At 43.9% G+C, this 14,723-nt stretch overlaps 1 protein-coding gene across 2 annotated transcripts in view; it reads left to right on the plus strand.

The window, feature by feature from the left end:
* Positions 1-8,806, plus strand: part of LOC136576814 (acyl-coenzyme A synthetase ACSM3, mitochondrial-like) — a 33,621-nt gene extending 24,815 nt beyond the window's left edge. For both annotated transcript variants that reach the window (XM_066576395.1, XM_066576396.1), the window contains exons 13-14: positions 7,221-7,340; positions 7,424-8,806. In XM_066576395.1, the coding sequence (XP_066432492.1) occupies positions 7,221-7,340; positions 7,424-7,510 (207 nt within the window). In that variant the 3' untranslated portion in view covers positions 7,511-8,806. The remainder of the gene's footprint in view (positions 1-7,220; positions 7,341-7,423) is intronic.
* The last annotated feature ends 5,917 nt before the right edge of the window (positions 8,807-14,723 follow it).

Below are 14,723 nucleotides of genomic sequence, written 5' to 3' on the forward strand. Positions count from 1 at the left end.
CACATGGCCAAAAAAAGAGAGTCGCTGTTTGAGGATTTTGCCCTTTAGTTTCAGTTTGACACGATCTAACACTACCTTGTTCATTGTCATGGCAGTCCGAGGTATCCGGAGCATACTCCTGCAGCACTATAGTTCAAATGCATCCATTTTCTTTCTGTCTGTTTTCCTGAGCGTCTACGTTTTACAACCATACGTCGTTATGGGAAAGACAATTGCATTGACCAGTCCAGTTTTTGTTGCAATGCTAATGTCCTTGCTTTTCAAGATATTTTCTATTCCTTGCATTGCATTCCTACCAAGTGTAATCTGTCTCTTGATCTTGGGTCCAGATTGTCCACTGCAATCGATTTTGGATCCAAGGAAGATGAAATCTTGGACCGACTCAACTTCTTCGTTGTTAATTTTTATGTTCACTGTACCGTTGCTTACCATGGTCATGACCTTCGTTTTCTTGCTGTTGAGGTACAGTCCCATGCATTCGCTTTCCTTTTGTACTTGTTAGATAAGGTATTCCAGGTCCCTTTCACTTTCCGCAAGCAGGATGGTGTCATCTGCATATCGGAGGTTGTTGACATTTCTGCCACTGATTTTGACTCCCATTCTAATTCATCCAAATTGCATTGCCTCTTTATCGTTTTTGCGTACAGATAGACGTCCATTTGCTTCAGACACTTCCAAAGCTTGTCATGCTCGACACCATCAAATGCCTTGCTGTAGTCAATGAAACACATATACACGTTCTTTTGATACTCCTGGGTCTTCTCCATAATCTAGCGCAGGTTCGCGATTTGGTCTCTGGTGCCATGACCTTTGTGGTAACCAGCTTGAACGTTCAGCAATTCCCGTTTAACAATTGTCGCAATGCGTTTTTGTATGATCTTTAAAAGAATTTTGCTCACGCGAGTTATGAGGGTGATGGTGCGGTAATTGGAACATTCTTGAGCATCACCTTCTTTTGGAAGTGTGACGAAGGCAGATGTTGTCCAGTCTTTGGGCCATGACTTGGAGTTCCAGATTTTTTGACACAGGTTGGTGAAGATCTTGACTGACACTGGTTTGAGAAGTTCGGCTGATATGTGATCAATGGCCGGAGCTTTCCTGTTCGGTAGTTGCTTCAGGGCCCATGTGACTTCTTCTTCCAGAATGCCCGATTCTTGTTACCAGTCGTGTTGTTGGCAACAGCTGTCCACCGGCCTAAGCCCGGATAAATGTGGAAAGCAATGGCAAACTACTCCACTACCACTGCCAAAATCTTTTATGGATCAAAACCAAATGAGTCCAAATATGGTGCTGGAAGGTGGGCCCCATGAGCTGGAAGGCACCAGTTAGGCCACCAGGGAAGAACAAGGACGAAACTTGAATAACTTGGGCATTAATGACACGACCAGGACAAAGCCATTTGGACGCCGGTCTGCTGATGCAGCTCCAAGTGAAAGGTTTCATTTGCGTTTCTCAAAGACTCACAACATGAACACGTGGAACGTCTGTGGCATGAACACAGGTAAATTGGAAATCCTAAAAAATGAAATGGAACGGCTCAACAATAACCTGCTGGGTATCACCGAGCTTCACTGGACAGGCAACGCTTTTTTCAGTAGCGATGATTACACAGTTTTCTACTTAGGCAATGATACTATCAGATGCAATGGAGTGGCATTTATCGCAAACAAGGCAGTCGCCAAAGCTGTCCATTGTTTCAATGCCATAAACAATAGGATCATATTCATACGCATCAATGTGAATCCTCGCTCGATCACAATTCTGCAAGTTTATGCACCTGCCACCATAGGATTAACTTTACATCATGGCTGCCTTATGTCTGTCTCGCAGACTTGCAGGCGGTGGAATAATAGTACTTTACTATATGAAATAGTTTTTTTTTTTGTTAAGATCCAAATATATTCAACAGATTTATATAAAGCAGCAAATGTAATTCCTCACTTAACCCCTTGAGTGGCGGGTTTCTTACCACCCTGTCAGACCTACCAGGGCAGGTTTTTTAAATGGGCCAATACTTTAATTTCAACTCATTTTCCAGTCGCGTTCCATAACATTTTCATTTTTGCATTGACACGGCCATATGAGGGCTTGTTTTTTGCGGGACAAGTTGTACTTTTTGATGGCATCATTTTGTGGTATAGTTAATGTAATGCATAACTTTTGTAAAAAAAATTGGAAGGGAGATTGGGGAAAAAAAAGAAATTCAGCCATTTGTTTTTTGGATTTCATTTTTACGGCGTTCAGCGTGCCGAATAAATAATGTGATAACATTATTCTCTGAGTCATCATGATTCCGGCGATACCAAGTTTATACAGTTTTTTTATGTTTTGCTATTTTCGTACATTTAAAAAATCTTTTCCTTTAAGGTTTGCTTTTGTGTCGCCACATTCCAAGAGCCGTATTCATTTTATTTTTACCATCGCCAGGGCTCTAGAAGGCCGTGTTTTTTGCGGGATGAACTCTAGTCTTCATTTATCTAATTTTTAAGAACATTAAAAGTTTTGATCGCTTTTTATCTCATTTCTTCTATTGGCAAGATTAACAAAATCTGTAATTCTGGGATGTTTTTTATTTTTATTTTTCACTGCATTCTCTGAGCAGTATAAATAATGTATTAAAGTAACTCTACAGGCCGGTACGACTGTACTAATACCAAATTGTAATGGTTTTCTCTTTTTCACAGTTTCAAAAAAATATATATACATAATTTTTTTTATCGTTGCATTCAAAGACCCCTAGCAATTTAATTATATTATCAACGGAGCTGTGTAAGGGTTTTTATTTTGCGGGATGAGTCTTATTTTTTATTAGTACCATTTGTTGATCCGTGCAGCATTTTGATCATTTTCTATTCCATTTTTTGTATGGTGAGATAGGCTAAATTAGCTATTTTTGCCCCGTTTTAATTTTTTTTCCCCATGCCATGGACCCTACCCCTTCCCACTCCAGGACGTACATTTACGTTCTGCAGCATTGGGGTATGTGTGAAGAGAGATCGCGGTATTACAGCTGACACCTGCGGGCAATAACTGCAAACGTACAGCATTACGTCATACTGCAGGAGCGATCAAAGCATCACTAATTGTGGTACCCCAGGGTGAACTTAAAAAAATAAGCATTACCCAAAAACAGACTGAATACCAAGAATAGCAGGGGGCATTACATTTCGGCAAACCCAATGAGCTAATAAAGAACTAGATTGGCGAAAAATACGGAACTACGGGCCTTCTTCTGCAATAAGAGACAATATTGTCGCCCTCATCCACTCCCGGCTCGATTATTGCAACTCGTTGCTGATCGGCCTCCCCTGCACCAGACTCTACCCTCTCCAGTCCATCCTGAATGCCGCAGCCAGGCTCATCTTCCTGTCCAGCCGCTACTCGGACGCCTCTGTCCTGTGCCGGTCACTGCACTGGCTGCCCGTTAAATACAGAATTCAATTCAAACTCGCTACCTTCATCCACAAAGCCCTCCACAGTGCAGCACCCCCCTATATCGCCTCCCTCATCTCAATCCATCAACCAGCCCGGGCTCTCCGCTCTGCTAATGAAACCAGACTGAGTGCCCCTTTCATTCGAACTTCTCATTCCCGCCTCCAAGACTTCTCCAGAGCAGCACCGGTCCTCTGGAACGCACTACCAAAGGCTACCCGAGCAATCCAGGACTCGCAGAACTTCAGGCGTGCTCTAAAAACACACCTCTTCAGGGAGGCATACCGCATTCCCTAAACAAACCTCTCTGTACTCCGCCTGATAACATGCTCCCTGACCTACTGACTGCAATCCCTGCTAGCCATCATAAACCGCTCCTGCAGTCACACCGTTTCTGCCGTCACACGGCTAAATGTCTGACCATTGTCTATGTGTATAACATCGCTCTCTCCACCTCGCCATACCGTGCACATCTCCAGCCCCTTTACCCTCTGTATCACCCCATTACTTGTAGTATGTAAGCTCGTTGGAGCAGGACCCTCACCCCTATTGTTTCCATCAACTGATTACTATATGTAACCGTGGTTCTGTAATGTTTGTACTTTTGTCTTTCTGTATTCCCCCCTGTCTATGTAAGCGCTGCGGAATATGTTGGCGCTATACAAATAATTTTATTGATTATTACTATACAAATAAAGATTATATTGCCTGCCTAGTTGTAGCCACTGGGTCTTAGTTTCTTCCGTGGGGTCTACTATAACTGGATGCTAGGGTCAAGAATCTAAAAGCAATCTCTACTTCATATTGAGATGAAGCTCACTTGACGGATATTGATGACTTTAAGCAGCCTCTAAGAAAGGCTATAAGGGTGTCCCACAGTAAAAGTGGATTAGTGGATGGATGGTTAATATCTGGCAATGAATGCATTTGATCCAGAATTCTATCATGTGGATCAAAGAGAGTTAGCAAAAAGGGGTTCCCCCTCCAGCCACACAAGCCACTGGGAAAATGGAGCATTGGCATTCCGCCAAGGAGTTGGGAATGGTCTGACAGCTCTTAAAAGCTAATCTATAGAGCTCACCACACCCACATATGCCCGAGGATTACACCAAATATAATCCCTTAGTGACCAAGCTTTTCTTTTTCTTCATTTTTGTTTTTTCCTCCCTACTTTTAAAAAATCGTAACTTCTTTGTTTATCCATTGACATGAGCGCTTGTTTTTTGCGGGGCGAGTTGTATTTTTCAGTACTTTTTTCATGTACTTTGTAATGTATCATATAATGTACTGAAAAACTTTTAAATTCTAAGTAGAGAGAAATGGAAAAAAAATGACATTCCGCCATCTTTCAGTGCGTCTTGTTTCTATGGCGCACAAACTACAACAAAAACAACATGAAAACTTTATTCTATGGGTCAATATGATTACTACGAAACCAAACAAATATAGGGTTTTTTTGCTGTACTACTTGTATTTTTTTCAAAGATATTTAATCTTTTAAAATTTCTGCAGCCATCTTCTGCATGCAATAACTTTTTTATTTTTCCATTGACACGGTTTTGTAGGGCTCAATTTTTGCAGGGCATTTGCGTTGATATCATTTTGGAATATATGCAACTTTTTGATCGCTTTCTTTTTTTTCGGAGTCAGGGGGACCAAAAAAAGCGCATTTCTGGCTTTCTTTATTTTTTTTTTCTGACAACATTCATCGTGCGGGGTAAATACTGCATTACATTGATAGATCGGACTTTTATGGATGCGGCGATATCAAATACATATTTTTGTTTTATCATTTAGATTCTTTTATTATAAATATGGAGAAAGGCTTTTTTAAAAAAAACTTTTATTACTTTTTTTTAATGATTAGTAAAACTTTATTGATCTTACTTTTACTTTTTTTTTTTAGTCCCCAGAGGGGACAACAACTTGCAATGCTTTGATCGCTCCTGCAGTATGATGTAATGCCATAGCATTACATCATCGGTCAGACATTCTATCAAGCCAACAGAAGGCCCCCGGCTGCCATAACACCTGCATGGCTCCCTGCGATCTTATTGCGGCATTTAAAGGGTCCGATGGGCCGCGCAGCTTTTCAGAGCTGTTACCGCCAGGTTAGGCTGTAAGAAACAGATGGCAGCCGTGATGTATGGAGGGAGCTGCATGATGTAAAAACACGATAGGCTGGTCACTAAGGGGATAATCAATACGTGATAAAGAATTACGAGTGGAACAACAAAAACATGTCAAGGTATTTGGATGCTGAAGCCTCTAAATAGCTTGCCATCCTAATTCCTATGTGGCATATGAGGGCAGGCCTTTGGGAAGATACAGCGGGGATAAAGATGTTTTATCAACGGCAACTCTACTGTCCCTCTCTAGAGCACCCTGGCATGGCCCAGCCCAGCAGCTCACAGTGGTAAAATAATAGAAAGATAACAGTCTAAGTTGAAATGTTCATGTGACGCCAGTGCCCCTTTATGGTGCATTCACACGAACGTATATCAGCTTGTTTTCACACCAAGCCGATATACGTTGTCTCTCTCTGCAGGGGGGGGGGAGGATGGAAGAGCCCGGAGCAGGAACTGAGCTCCTGCTTCCTCTCCGCTCCTCTGCACTATTTGCAATGGGGAGAGGCAGGACTAATTATCAGAACTTAGCCCCGCCCCGTCCCGCCTCCTTGCATTGCAAATAGTGCAGAGGGGCGGAGAGGGGGTGGAGAGGAGGCAGAGTGGGCGGGAGCTCAGTTCCTGCTCCTGGCTCTTCCAGGCTCCCCCTTCCCCTGCAGACAAGGACACCGTATATCGGCTCGGCATAAAAACCGAGCCGATATACGTTCGTGTGAATCCAGCCTTAAAGTAATGAAACAGACGAATTGAATAAAGAGCCAATAATCAAATCGTTGGTTAAACCGGAGGCACACGGTTTACTTAACATGTATAACATGGGATTCCTCAGTACATGTGGCATCAGTCTTAGGTAATAACAGATCTGAACCATCTTTTCCATGACCGTCGCCAACCATTTTCTGTTTGCTAAAACTCCGTACCATAAACACACTTACCATCAGTCACAGTTATCTGATGGTGAATTGCTTGAATGAGTGCTGTCAACGTGGCAGGAAAATAGACGGCCAGACTCTCTCTCTGTTCCTAGTCTCGCTCATCTTGGATCTAACAAGCACTCCATATACTCACTTACACCTGACTTGTACTCCAACCAGAAGATGTGAAACCAGACTCCTCATACTCTTCTGTGGATAAGCAAAGGAAGGGGTGGCATACTCCACCAACTTCCCTTCTGAAGTTCCACAGGCCCTTCATTCTTAAGGGAATCTCGACCCAACTCCGCGGTTAAGGTGGGTTTCTGTTGGCTTTCACACGGACTATGACGGCGTCGGGGCCTGAGCCTCCTACACACATCCTCTCTTCCTGACGACATCTTGTCTTCTCTATCTCTCACAATCCCCACCCCTAACCTGCCCTCTCACTATTCCTCTAACCATGAGCAGGTTCGGGTGCCAAAGACACAGACACATTAAGGTTTTACGGAGAACAGGCTAGATGTGACCCTCCATGTTGGTTGACATCCACACCACTCACTCCTAGCATTCTAGACTTCTTACAATTTATAGATGTTCAATTGGGGTGAAGTATCCGGTCTGACACATCTCCACTGGGAGAACACGTCACATGCAGAGAATAGATCAGGTGTCACACTTCACGGGCATACAAGTATATTCAAATACGTATTGTTGTGTCATATACCTGAAGAATTTGTTTTATGTACAGGTGGTAAAAGCTTTTATTGTCCTGTCCCCTGCATATACTGCGCACGACCCAGAGACCCTGATAAAAGAAATACAAGAACATGTAAAGAAAGTGACAGCCCCTTACAAGTACCCAAGAAAAGTAGGTACCTTCAAAACACAGCTGACTTTACAGAAGAAGCTCCTTGAACTTGTACTAACTTCTTCTTTTTGCAATATTAATAGATTGAATTTGTTCAACAACTGCCAAAGACAATCATTGGGAAGGTTCGGAGGAACGAGCTCAGAAATAAAGAGTGGGGGAAAGCCTAAAGGCCAGTTGCCACGAGGAAAACCAGGAGAACTAGTACAGATAATATAGACTTTTCCAAGAATCCCTACACCCCACATGTATGTAAATATCCCTACCGACTAATTAACCCTTTCTAATCCACTGTCTGACATCTGAAGACATTATGATTTAAGGCTGTACAGCTCCGATGTTGGAAGATGTCCGTTGGGGTTCTCTTACTGTATATTGCCAGCCTCTCTGCTGTCGGAGCCTATCCAACGTGTCACCTCATGCAGTACTGGCTTTAGCCAGCAGATAGCACCACTGTATAACAGCAGAAAAAGAGTAAGGCCCCTAGGAAAACCAGGATACAAATTGGATTGGAAAGGGTTAACGGGACACTAGCATCACATTTTGCGAACTATACTCAATGAAAAATTGCCGAGCATTTTAAGAGACTGTTAGAAACAAGTAAAAAAAAGTATTTACATCTTTATGAATCTAAGAACTACAAGCCCAGGGCGCATGGAATCAGGAATAAAGACAAAAGTGTGACCTGACAATCTATACTGTGCTCATGAATGATCTGCGGGACGTCCATCTTGTAATAGCAACACGACCATTATCACTCCATGACGCAAAGTAAAAAGAAATATGATTTTATTTGTATAGGTTAACTGTAGAGTTTAAAACTTTATGTGAGAAGACCCGAGAGCCACTAGTAGTGACTGGTACTGAGCGGTTACCTTGGTCTTCATGGATGTAAAGGGAAGCTTCTTGCATGGAGAGTAGCCTCTTGCACTAGGATGTTTCCGTTTTGGAAAGTAATCTAACAATGTGGATGTCTTGCTCATTTACCCGGTAGATGAAGTGGGAACATTTGTCCTATTTCCCAGAGCACTGGGTAGTTTAAAGGCAGAACCATTAGATGCTGGTTTCTTCGTACCAATATTATAAATGGTGGTGTCCAGGCTCTTATAAACAACAGATTTGAGGCAGTTGATGGTGAATCTACTAGTAACATATCTGATTCCCTAAGACTTGCACCCGATATTTGTCTTGCCTATAGTCTTCTATAAAAGTGGACTCTTCCCAGTTAGCTAAAATCCATATCCAGAGCAGAGACCTCATTGACAGTCTATACCAGTGATGGCGAGCCTTTTAGAGACGAGTGCCCAAACTGCAACCTAAAACCCACTTATTTACTGCAAAGTGCCAACATGTCAGGGGGCGGGGCTTATCACGACGTATGATTTTATCCCCGTTGTTCTAAAAAGGACAGGGCCACTTCAAAATAGACAGGGTACAGATTTTGACTGCTTTTTGGATGCGGAAATACTGCAGAATGTCCTCAGCGGAAATGTCTGTGGAAAATTCTGCAGCATTTCTGCATCCAAAAAGCAGTCAAAATCTGCACACTGTCTATTTTGTAACAGCTCAGCCCATTTCCGCCACATGTAAACCTACCCCAGCGGTAATAGTGACAACCCACAGCGGCCCCCAGTGTAATAGCGACACCCCACAGTGGCTGCTAGTGTAATAGCGACACCCCCACAGCATCCCCCAGTGTAATAGCGACACCCCACAGTGGCCCCCAGTGTAATAGCGACACCCCCACAGCGGCCCCCAGTGTAATAGTGACATCCCACAGCGGCCCTCAGTGTAATAGTAACATCCCATAGCGGCCCCCAGTATAATAGTGACATCCCATAGCGACCCCCAGGGTAATAGTGACATCCCATAGCAGCCCCCCTTCCTTCCTTCCTTCCTTCCCACCCTCCCTCACTCACTTACAGTTGTGGTGCGCTCTCCTCTTGCATCTCAGCCTCTGCCGTTGCAACTCCCAGGGTCAGCGCTGTCCTCTGTGCTGGCGCTCTCAGCCTCGGGCCCACTGGTCTCAGCCTCACCGTAGTCCTCCACCCCCAGCCCATCAGAAGCTGGGGGCGTGAATCAGTTGGGTGACAGGTGTATTATGCCGCCACCCCATACTTCCGGTGGCGACATAATACACCAGTACCGAGGAGACGTTGGGGGAGGAGGATCCCGGCTGCACACTGACGTCACAGAGTGCGCCAGGATCAGCGCTTTCATTGCAGCTGAGTGAATGCCAGCAGGGGAGCCGCGGCCCCTGCCGGTATTCACAAGTGGTGAGCTGCTGATGGCGGCGCGTGCCAGCAGGGAGGGCTCTGCATGCCGCCTCTGGCACGCATGCCATAGGTTCGCCACCACTGGTCTATACAGTAGTAGACATTAAAACGTGACCTCTGTCATGTGGAGAATGATCCAAAAGTGTAGGGGTGAAGGCTCCAATTTGTATTCCATTTTGTAATAAACCAAATGAAGTTCGTATGGACAACCTGTATTTATTATCAGCACCAAGTGTTGTAGAAAGCCCATTTATTAATATCTGGTGCGCCTCAATTTCCTTCTGTTTGACAACAGCCATGCTGTCATGGTGTCACTGGTTTGTAGCTGCTGAGTTGGCAGATCATTGGTTTTGTCATATTCTTGCCTGTCTTCTTTAACTGTAGCCAAGGCTTTTTTTGACATCACCTTGTCTGGATCTATGAACTTGAGCAGCCACTGGTGGTTTCGTTCTCACAGAAGAATTAGGAGGTACCTAGTTTTCCCAAAGAAAGTTCAAAATTCGTCAAAAAATGAAATCATTACAACACTAAGGAGCATGTTTATCATGTTTCTTCAAGTTATGTCCCTGGAACTTTATTTTTTGTTCTACTCGTCATGGTTAATTGAATAAAGAAAAAATGGAGACCTGAAAAACCAACTGACCTGTTAAAGACTTGTTGTTTTCATAAGACAACCATCACAGCTCTTCCTTTATGCAAGCCTTACAGTATTCCGGGAATCATCCAAAGAGAAAAAGAGAAAAACCTCCGTGCTCGGTGGACCCGGAAGAATGTAGGCCGTTGAACTGCTGGCAGGGGCGTATCTATAGGGGGTGCAGGGGATGCGGTTGCACCCGGCCCTGGAGCGTTAGGCGGCCCATAAGGCCTCTCTTCTACATATAGGGAGCCCAGTACTATGAAAAAAGCATTATAGTTGGGGGCCCTGTTACAGATTTTGCATCGGGGCCCGGGAGCTTCAAGTTACGCCTCTGACTACAGGCTATAATTAGCCATATTCATTAGGGAATAAAATAGGAAGGAATAGAGTATGTGACACATTTCAGCTCTATAATGCGCCCTTCTCAAGCATAGGACAATGAAATGTATCCTATAACATATATAAGGGTTAAAACACTTGCTCATTAGCAGTTTCCTCATTCCGCTTCAGACGCCGGTGCCCGCGACCATGACGTCATCTACAGGGTGGGCGTGTGTAGAGGAGTCGCTATGAGCAGGCATCAGCTGTTCTGATGGAATGCAACGTGCTTTCAAAAGGAAAGGTATCTCAGTACTGGAGCGCAGCGTGCGCTTCACTGAAACGTAGTGGCGTCACTGCAGGGCAACTGGCGTCACTGCAGAGGGAAAACTTTACACGGTCAAACTAATCAGTGATTCTATATACAGACCACAAATAAAGAATCTGTCTTCGTAGTACTGAGTGTCTCTTCTTTTTGTTCAAAAGTTATATCGGTCCAATACTCACCATGAGAAACTATCAGCAACTCCAAAGAGAGGAGGAAGAGCGGTACATCTGTACTTCATTGTTGTACAGTGGTATGACACGAACATTGAACTTACAGTACATGAAGAAATCTGAGACAAATCTGCATCATTGCACATCAGAGGGGGGCGGGCAACTTTCACCTAACACAGCCTGTCGCACCAAAGGCGGGGAAGGACCATCTTTCGTCCACCAATCGCATCGGAGGCGAGTGGGCACCTATTATCTAACATCGCCAACCGCACCGGAGGCGGGGGGACCTTTCGTCTAACAAAACCAATTGCACCGGAGGCAGGGAGGCATGATGGCCACCTTTTTTTTTCACCACACATGGCCAATCGCACCGCGGGCATGGAAGCCACCTTTTTTTTTGCTACACACGGCCAATCGCACCGCGGGCATAGGGGAAAGCTTTTTTTCCCCCACACACGACCAATTGCACCGCGGGCACTGAAGCTCTAATAAAATGACAGCTGCACTCTGATTGGTTGCTACGGGCAACAAGGCCAGTTTGGCAAAAAATCATCCAGAAAAACATTACTGAAAATGCGGCTTTATTACGCTGGTGTAAAAGCGTCCTTAACGTGTATTCACATGTCGCAGTCACGGTGCGGCTGAGAACCACATCACAGACCGCGTGTAGTCTTATGTTTCACCCGCAAAAATCATGCGGCCACTAAACACGTCTCACATCTGCGGCAAAACTGCCTGGTTCTCAGATTTGGCGTAAATATACCCTTACACATAGTGCTCTGCACCGCATGCTTAACACTGTATTTACATGGACGAGTGCGATATAGGTCAGAGAAAATCAGATCTATATCGCAGTTGTAAACCTGCAATTTTCAGGCTTCTGTGAAGCGTTCCCATGTTAAAAATGCGCTATTCGCACCACTGCACATGCGTTTTTACATGTGTGAAAAAAAAATCACATGTTGTTCCAATAGCTAAAATGGGGAAAATACATTGCGCTCGTATGCAAATCACATGGCATGGAAGTGCGAAGAGATTTTTTTTTCACACTTCCGTAGGAAAGAATGGGCGGTTCTTGCAGTGGAATTGCCTCAGACTAGGACATGCTGCAATTTTTGGAACTTGCACTCGTGTGCGCCGCGACCTCATAACCGGTGCATGAGCAAAGAGGAACGTGAATAATCCCACAAGAGAGACAGCTTATCTGTACATGCGCCAGCTGAAGGCCTCACTAGTAGATTCACCATGCCAGACCTGGCAGTGCTACATGAAGGACGCGTACAGCGTCATCCACGTCTGAGAAGTCGAGAGGGGTGGACTTAGGAGCTGAATAAGCAGCTTGCAGAAGGTTCAGCCCGCCCACCTGACCGCTGCGCCTATTTTGACTATAAGGACGCAATGATTTTTTATTTTTCCGTTGACATGGCGTTATTTTGGGAGACAAAATGAACAAATGAAGCATTTTGTCTCAGCTTTTTTAGGTTTTTTTTGCTGTGCAGGATGAATAGTGTGTTCAGTTTATTGTACAGGTCATTACAGATACCAAAAATGTGGGTTTAAATTATTTTTTTTTATATAAAAATGGAAACATGCCCCAAAAAGTTTTTTTGTTATTTTATTTTTAAGTCTTTTTTTACACTCTTTTTATTTATTCTTTTACATTTTTTTATGTCCCTGTAGGGGACTTGAACCATAAAATCTCTGATTGCTATGACGTTGTACTGCAGTACTTCTGTACTGCAATGCATTATTGCATACAAGTTTCTATGTACAGGAGGTCATGTGCCGCACAGTCTAATGGGAGACACGAATGGTGTTCATATTTGGCCCAGATTTATCACCCGTGTGAAGCCGGCCTTACGGTGCCTATAGTTCAGGTCCGGAGGAGTGCGGGGATGTGAGCGGGACTTTTCAGTCAGTGCAGGCGTATTTCCATAAAGTACAGTATGTGTGCACTGACTAAAGAGTCAGACCGCGTGCTGACTTCCAGGGGTGATAGTGCTGGAACGGGGAGCTAGGGAAGTACACAAAGCACATCCCGGACTCCTCAGGACTTGTCCTACGAGCACCATAGCTTAGGTCATAGTGCTTATAGGTGGTGACTGGTTGCTTTTAACCCCTTAACGCTGCAGAGCACACAGTTACGTCCTGCAGCTTTTGGTTATGTATGAAGGGATATCGCACAGCGATCTCGCTCCACACAACGTGGGCACCGGCGGTTTCTTACAGCCGACATCCGCCCACAACAGATCCAATAAGTGGCCCACCTTATCTGAGCTGTTAGCCCTTTAAATGCAGCAGTCAATTCTGACAGCAACATTTAAATGCCCCAACTGATGTTCGGAGGACCCACACTGCCCCCCGCGATGAGATCGCCGGTAACATGCGGGTGTCATGACAGCCTGGGAACCTTCTGAAAGGCCCTAGAGCTATTATTGCCAAGGCCTATCAGGCCATGTCTGTGGCGGGGCTTGATAGAACACCTGTCAGATCGTGGTCTAATGTAATGCTATGGCATTACATTATACTGCAGGAGGGATCAAAGCATCGCAAGTTCATGTCCCCTCTGGGGACTAAAAAGAAGGGAAAAATAAGTTTAAAAAGTTTTAATGATCATTAAAAAAAATAAAAAGTAATAAAAGTTTAAAAAAACCCTTTTGCCATATTTATAATAAAATAATCTAAAAAATAAAACAAAAATAGATATTTGGTATCGCTGCGTCTGTAAAAGTCTAATCTATCAAAGTAACACATTATTTACCCCGCACGGTGAACGTCAGAAAAGAACGCCAGTATTGCGCTTTTTGGTCACCCTGTCTCCAAGAAAAAATGTGATTAAGGGCAACGAAAAAGTCGTATGTATTCCAAAATAGTACCAACGGAAATTACAGGATGTCCCTCAAAAAATGAGCCCTCGCACAACTATGGCGACCGAAAAATATAAAGGTTATGGCGGCAGAAAATAATTTAAAAAATTAATTATCTTTGAAAAAAAATAAAAGTTGTAGAGCAAAAAAAACTATAAAAATTTGCGATCGCAGTAATTGTGCTGACCCAGAGAATACAGTTATTAGGACATTTTTGTTGCAGTGTGTATGGCGTAGAAAAAGGACGCACCGAAAGATGGCGGAATTCTGTTTATTTTTCCATTTCACAATTTTTTAAAGATTTTTCAGTACATTACATAGTAACATAGTTTGTAAGGCCGAATGAAGATAATATCCATCTAGTCCAGCCTGTCTAGCCTCCTGTTTTGTTGATCCAGAGGAAGGCAAAAAACCCCAAGAGGCAGGAGCCAATTAGCCCTTTTGGGGGAAAAATTCCTTCCCGACTCCCTAATGGCAATCAGACTGTTCCCTGGATCAACCCCTAATAGTTCCTACCTGTCTGTATACCCGGATTAACAAATAATCTTAGATTTATATCCTGTAATATCCTTCCGCTCCAAAAAAGACATCAAGTCCCCTTTTAAACTCCTCTATGGATTTTGCCATCACCACTTCCTCAGGCAGAGAGTTCCACAGTCTAACTGCTCTTACAGTAAAGAACCCTTTTCTGTGTTGGTGATGAAACCTGCTTTCCTCTAAACGTAGCGGATGCTCTCTCGTTACCGTTGAAGCCCTGGGTATAAACAGATCCTGGGAGAGATCCTTG

The sequence above is a fragment of the Eleutherodactylus coqui genome, chromosome 8 (assembly GCF_035609145.1).
Source record: "Eleutherodactylus coqui strain aEleCoq1 chromosome 8, aEleCoq1.hap1, whole genome shotgun sequence".
Lineage (NCBI taxonomy): Eukaryota > Metazoa > Chordata > Amphibia > Anura > Eleutherodactylidae > Eleutherodactylus > Eleutherodactylus coqui.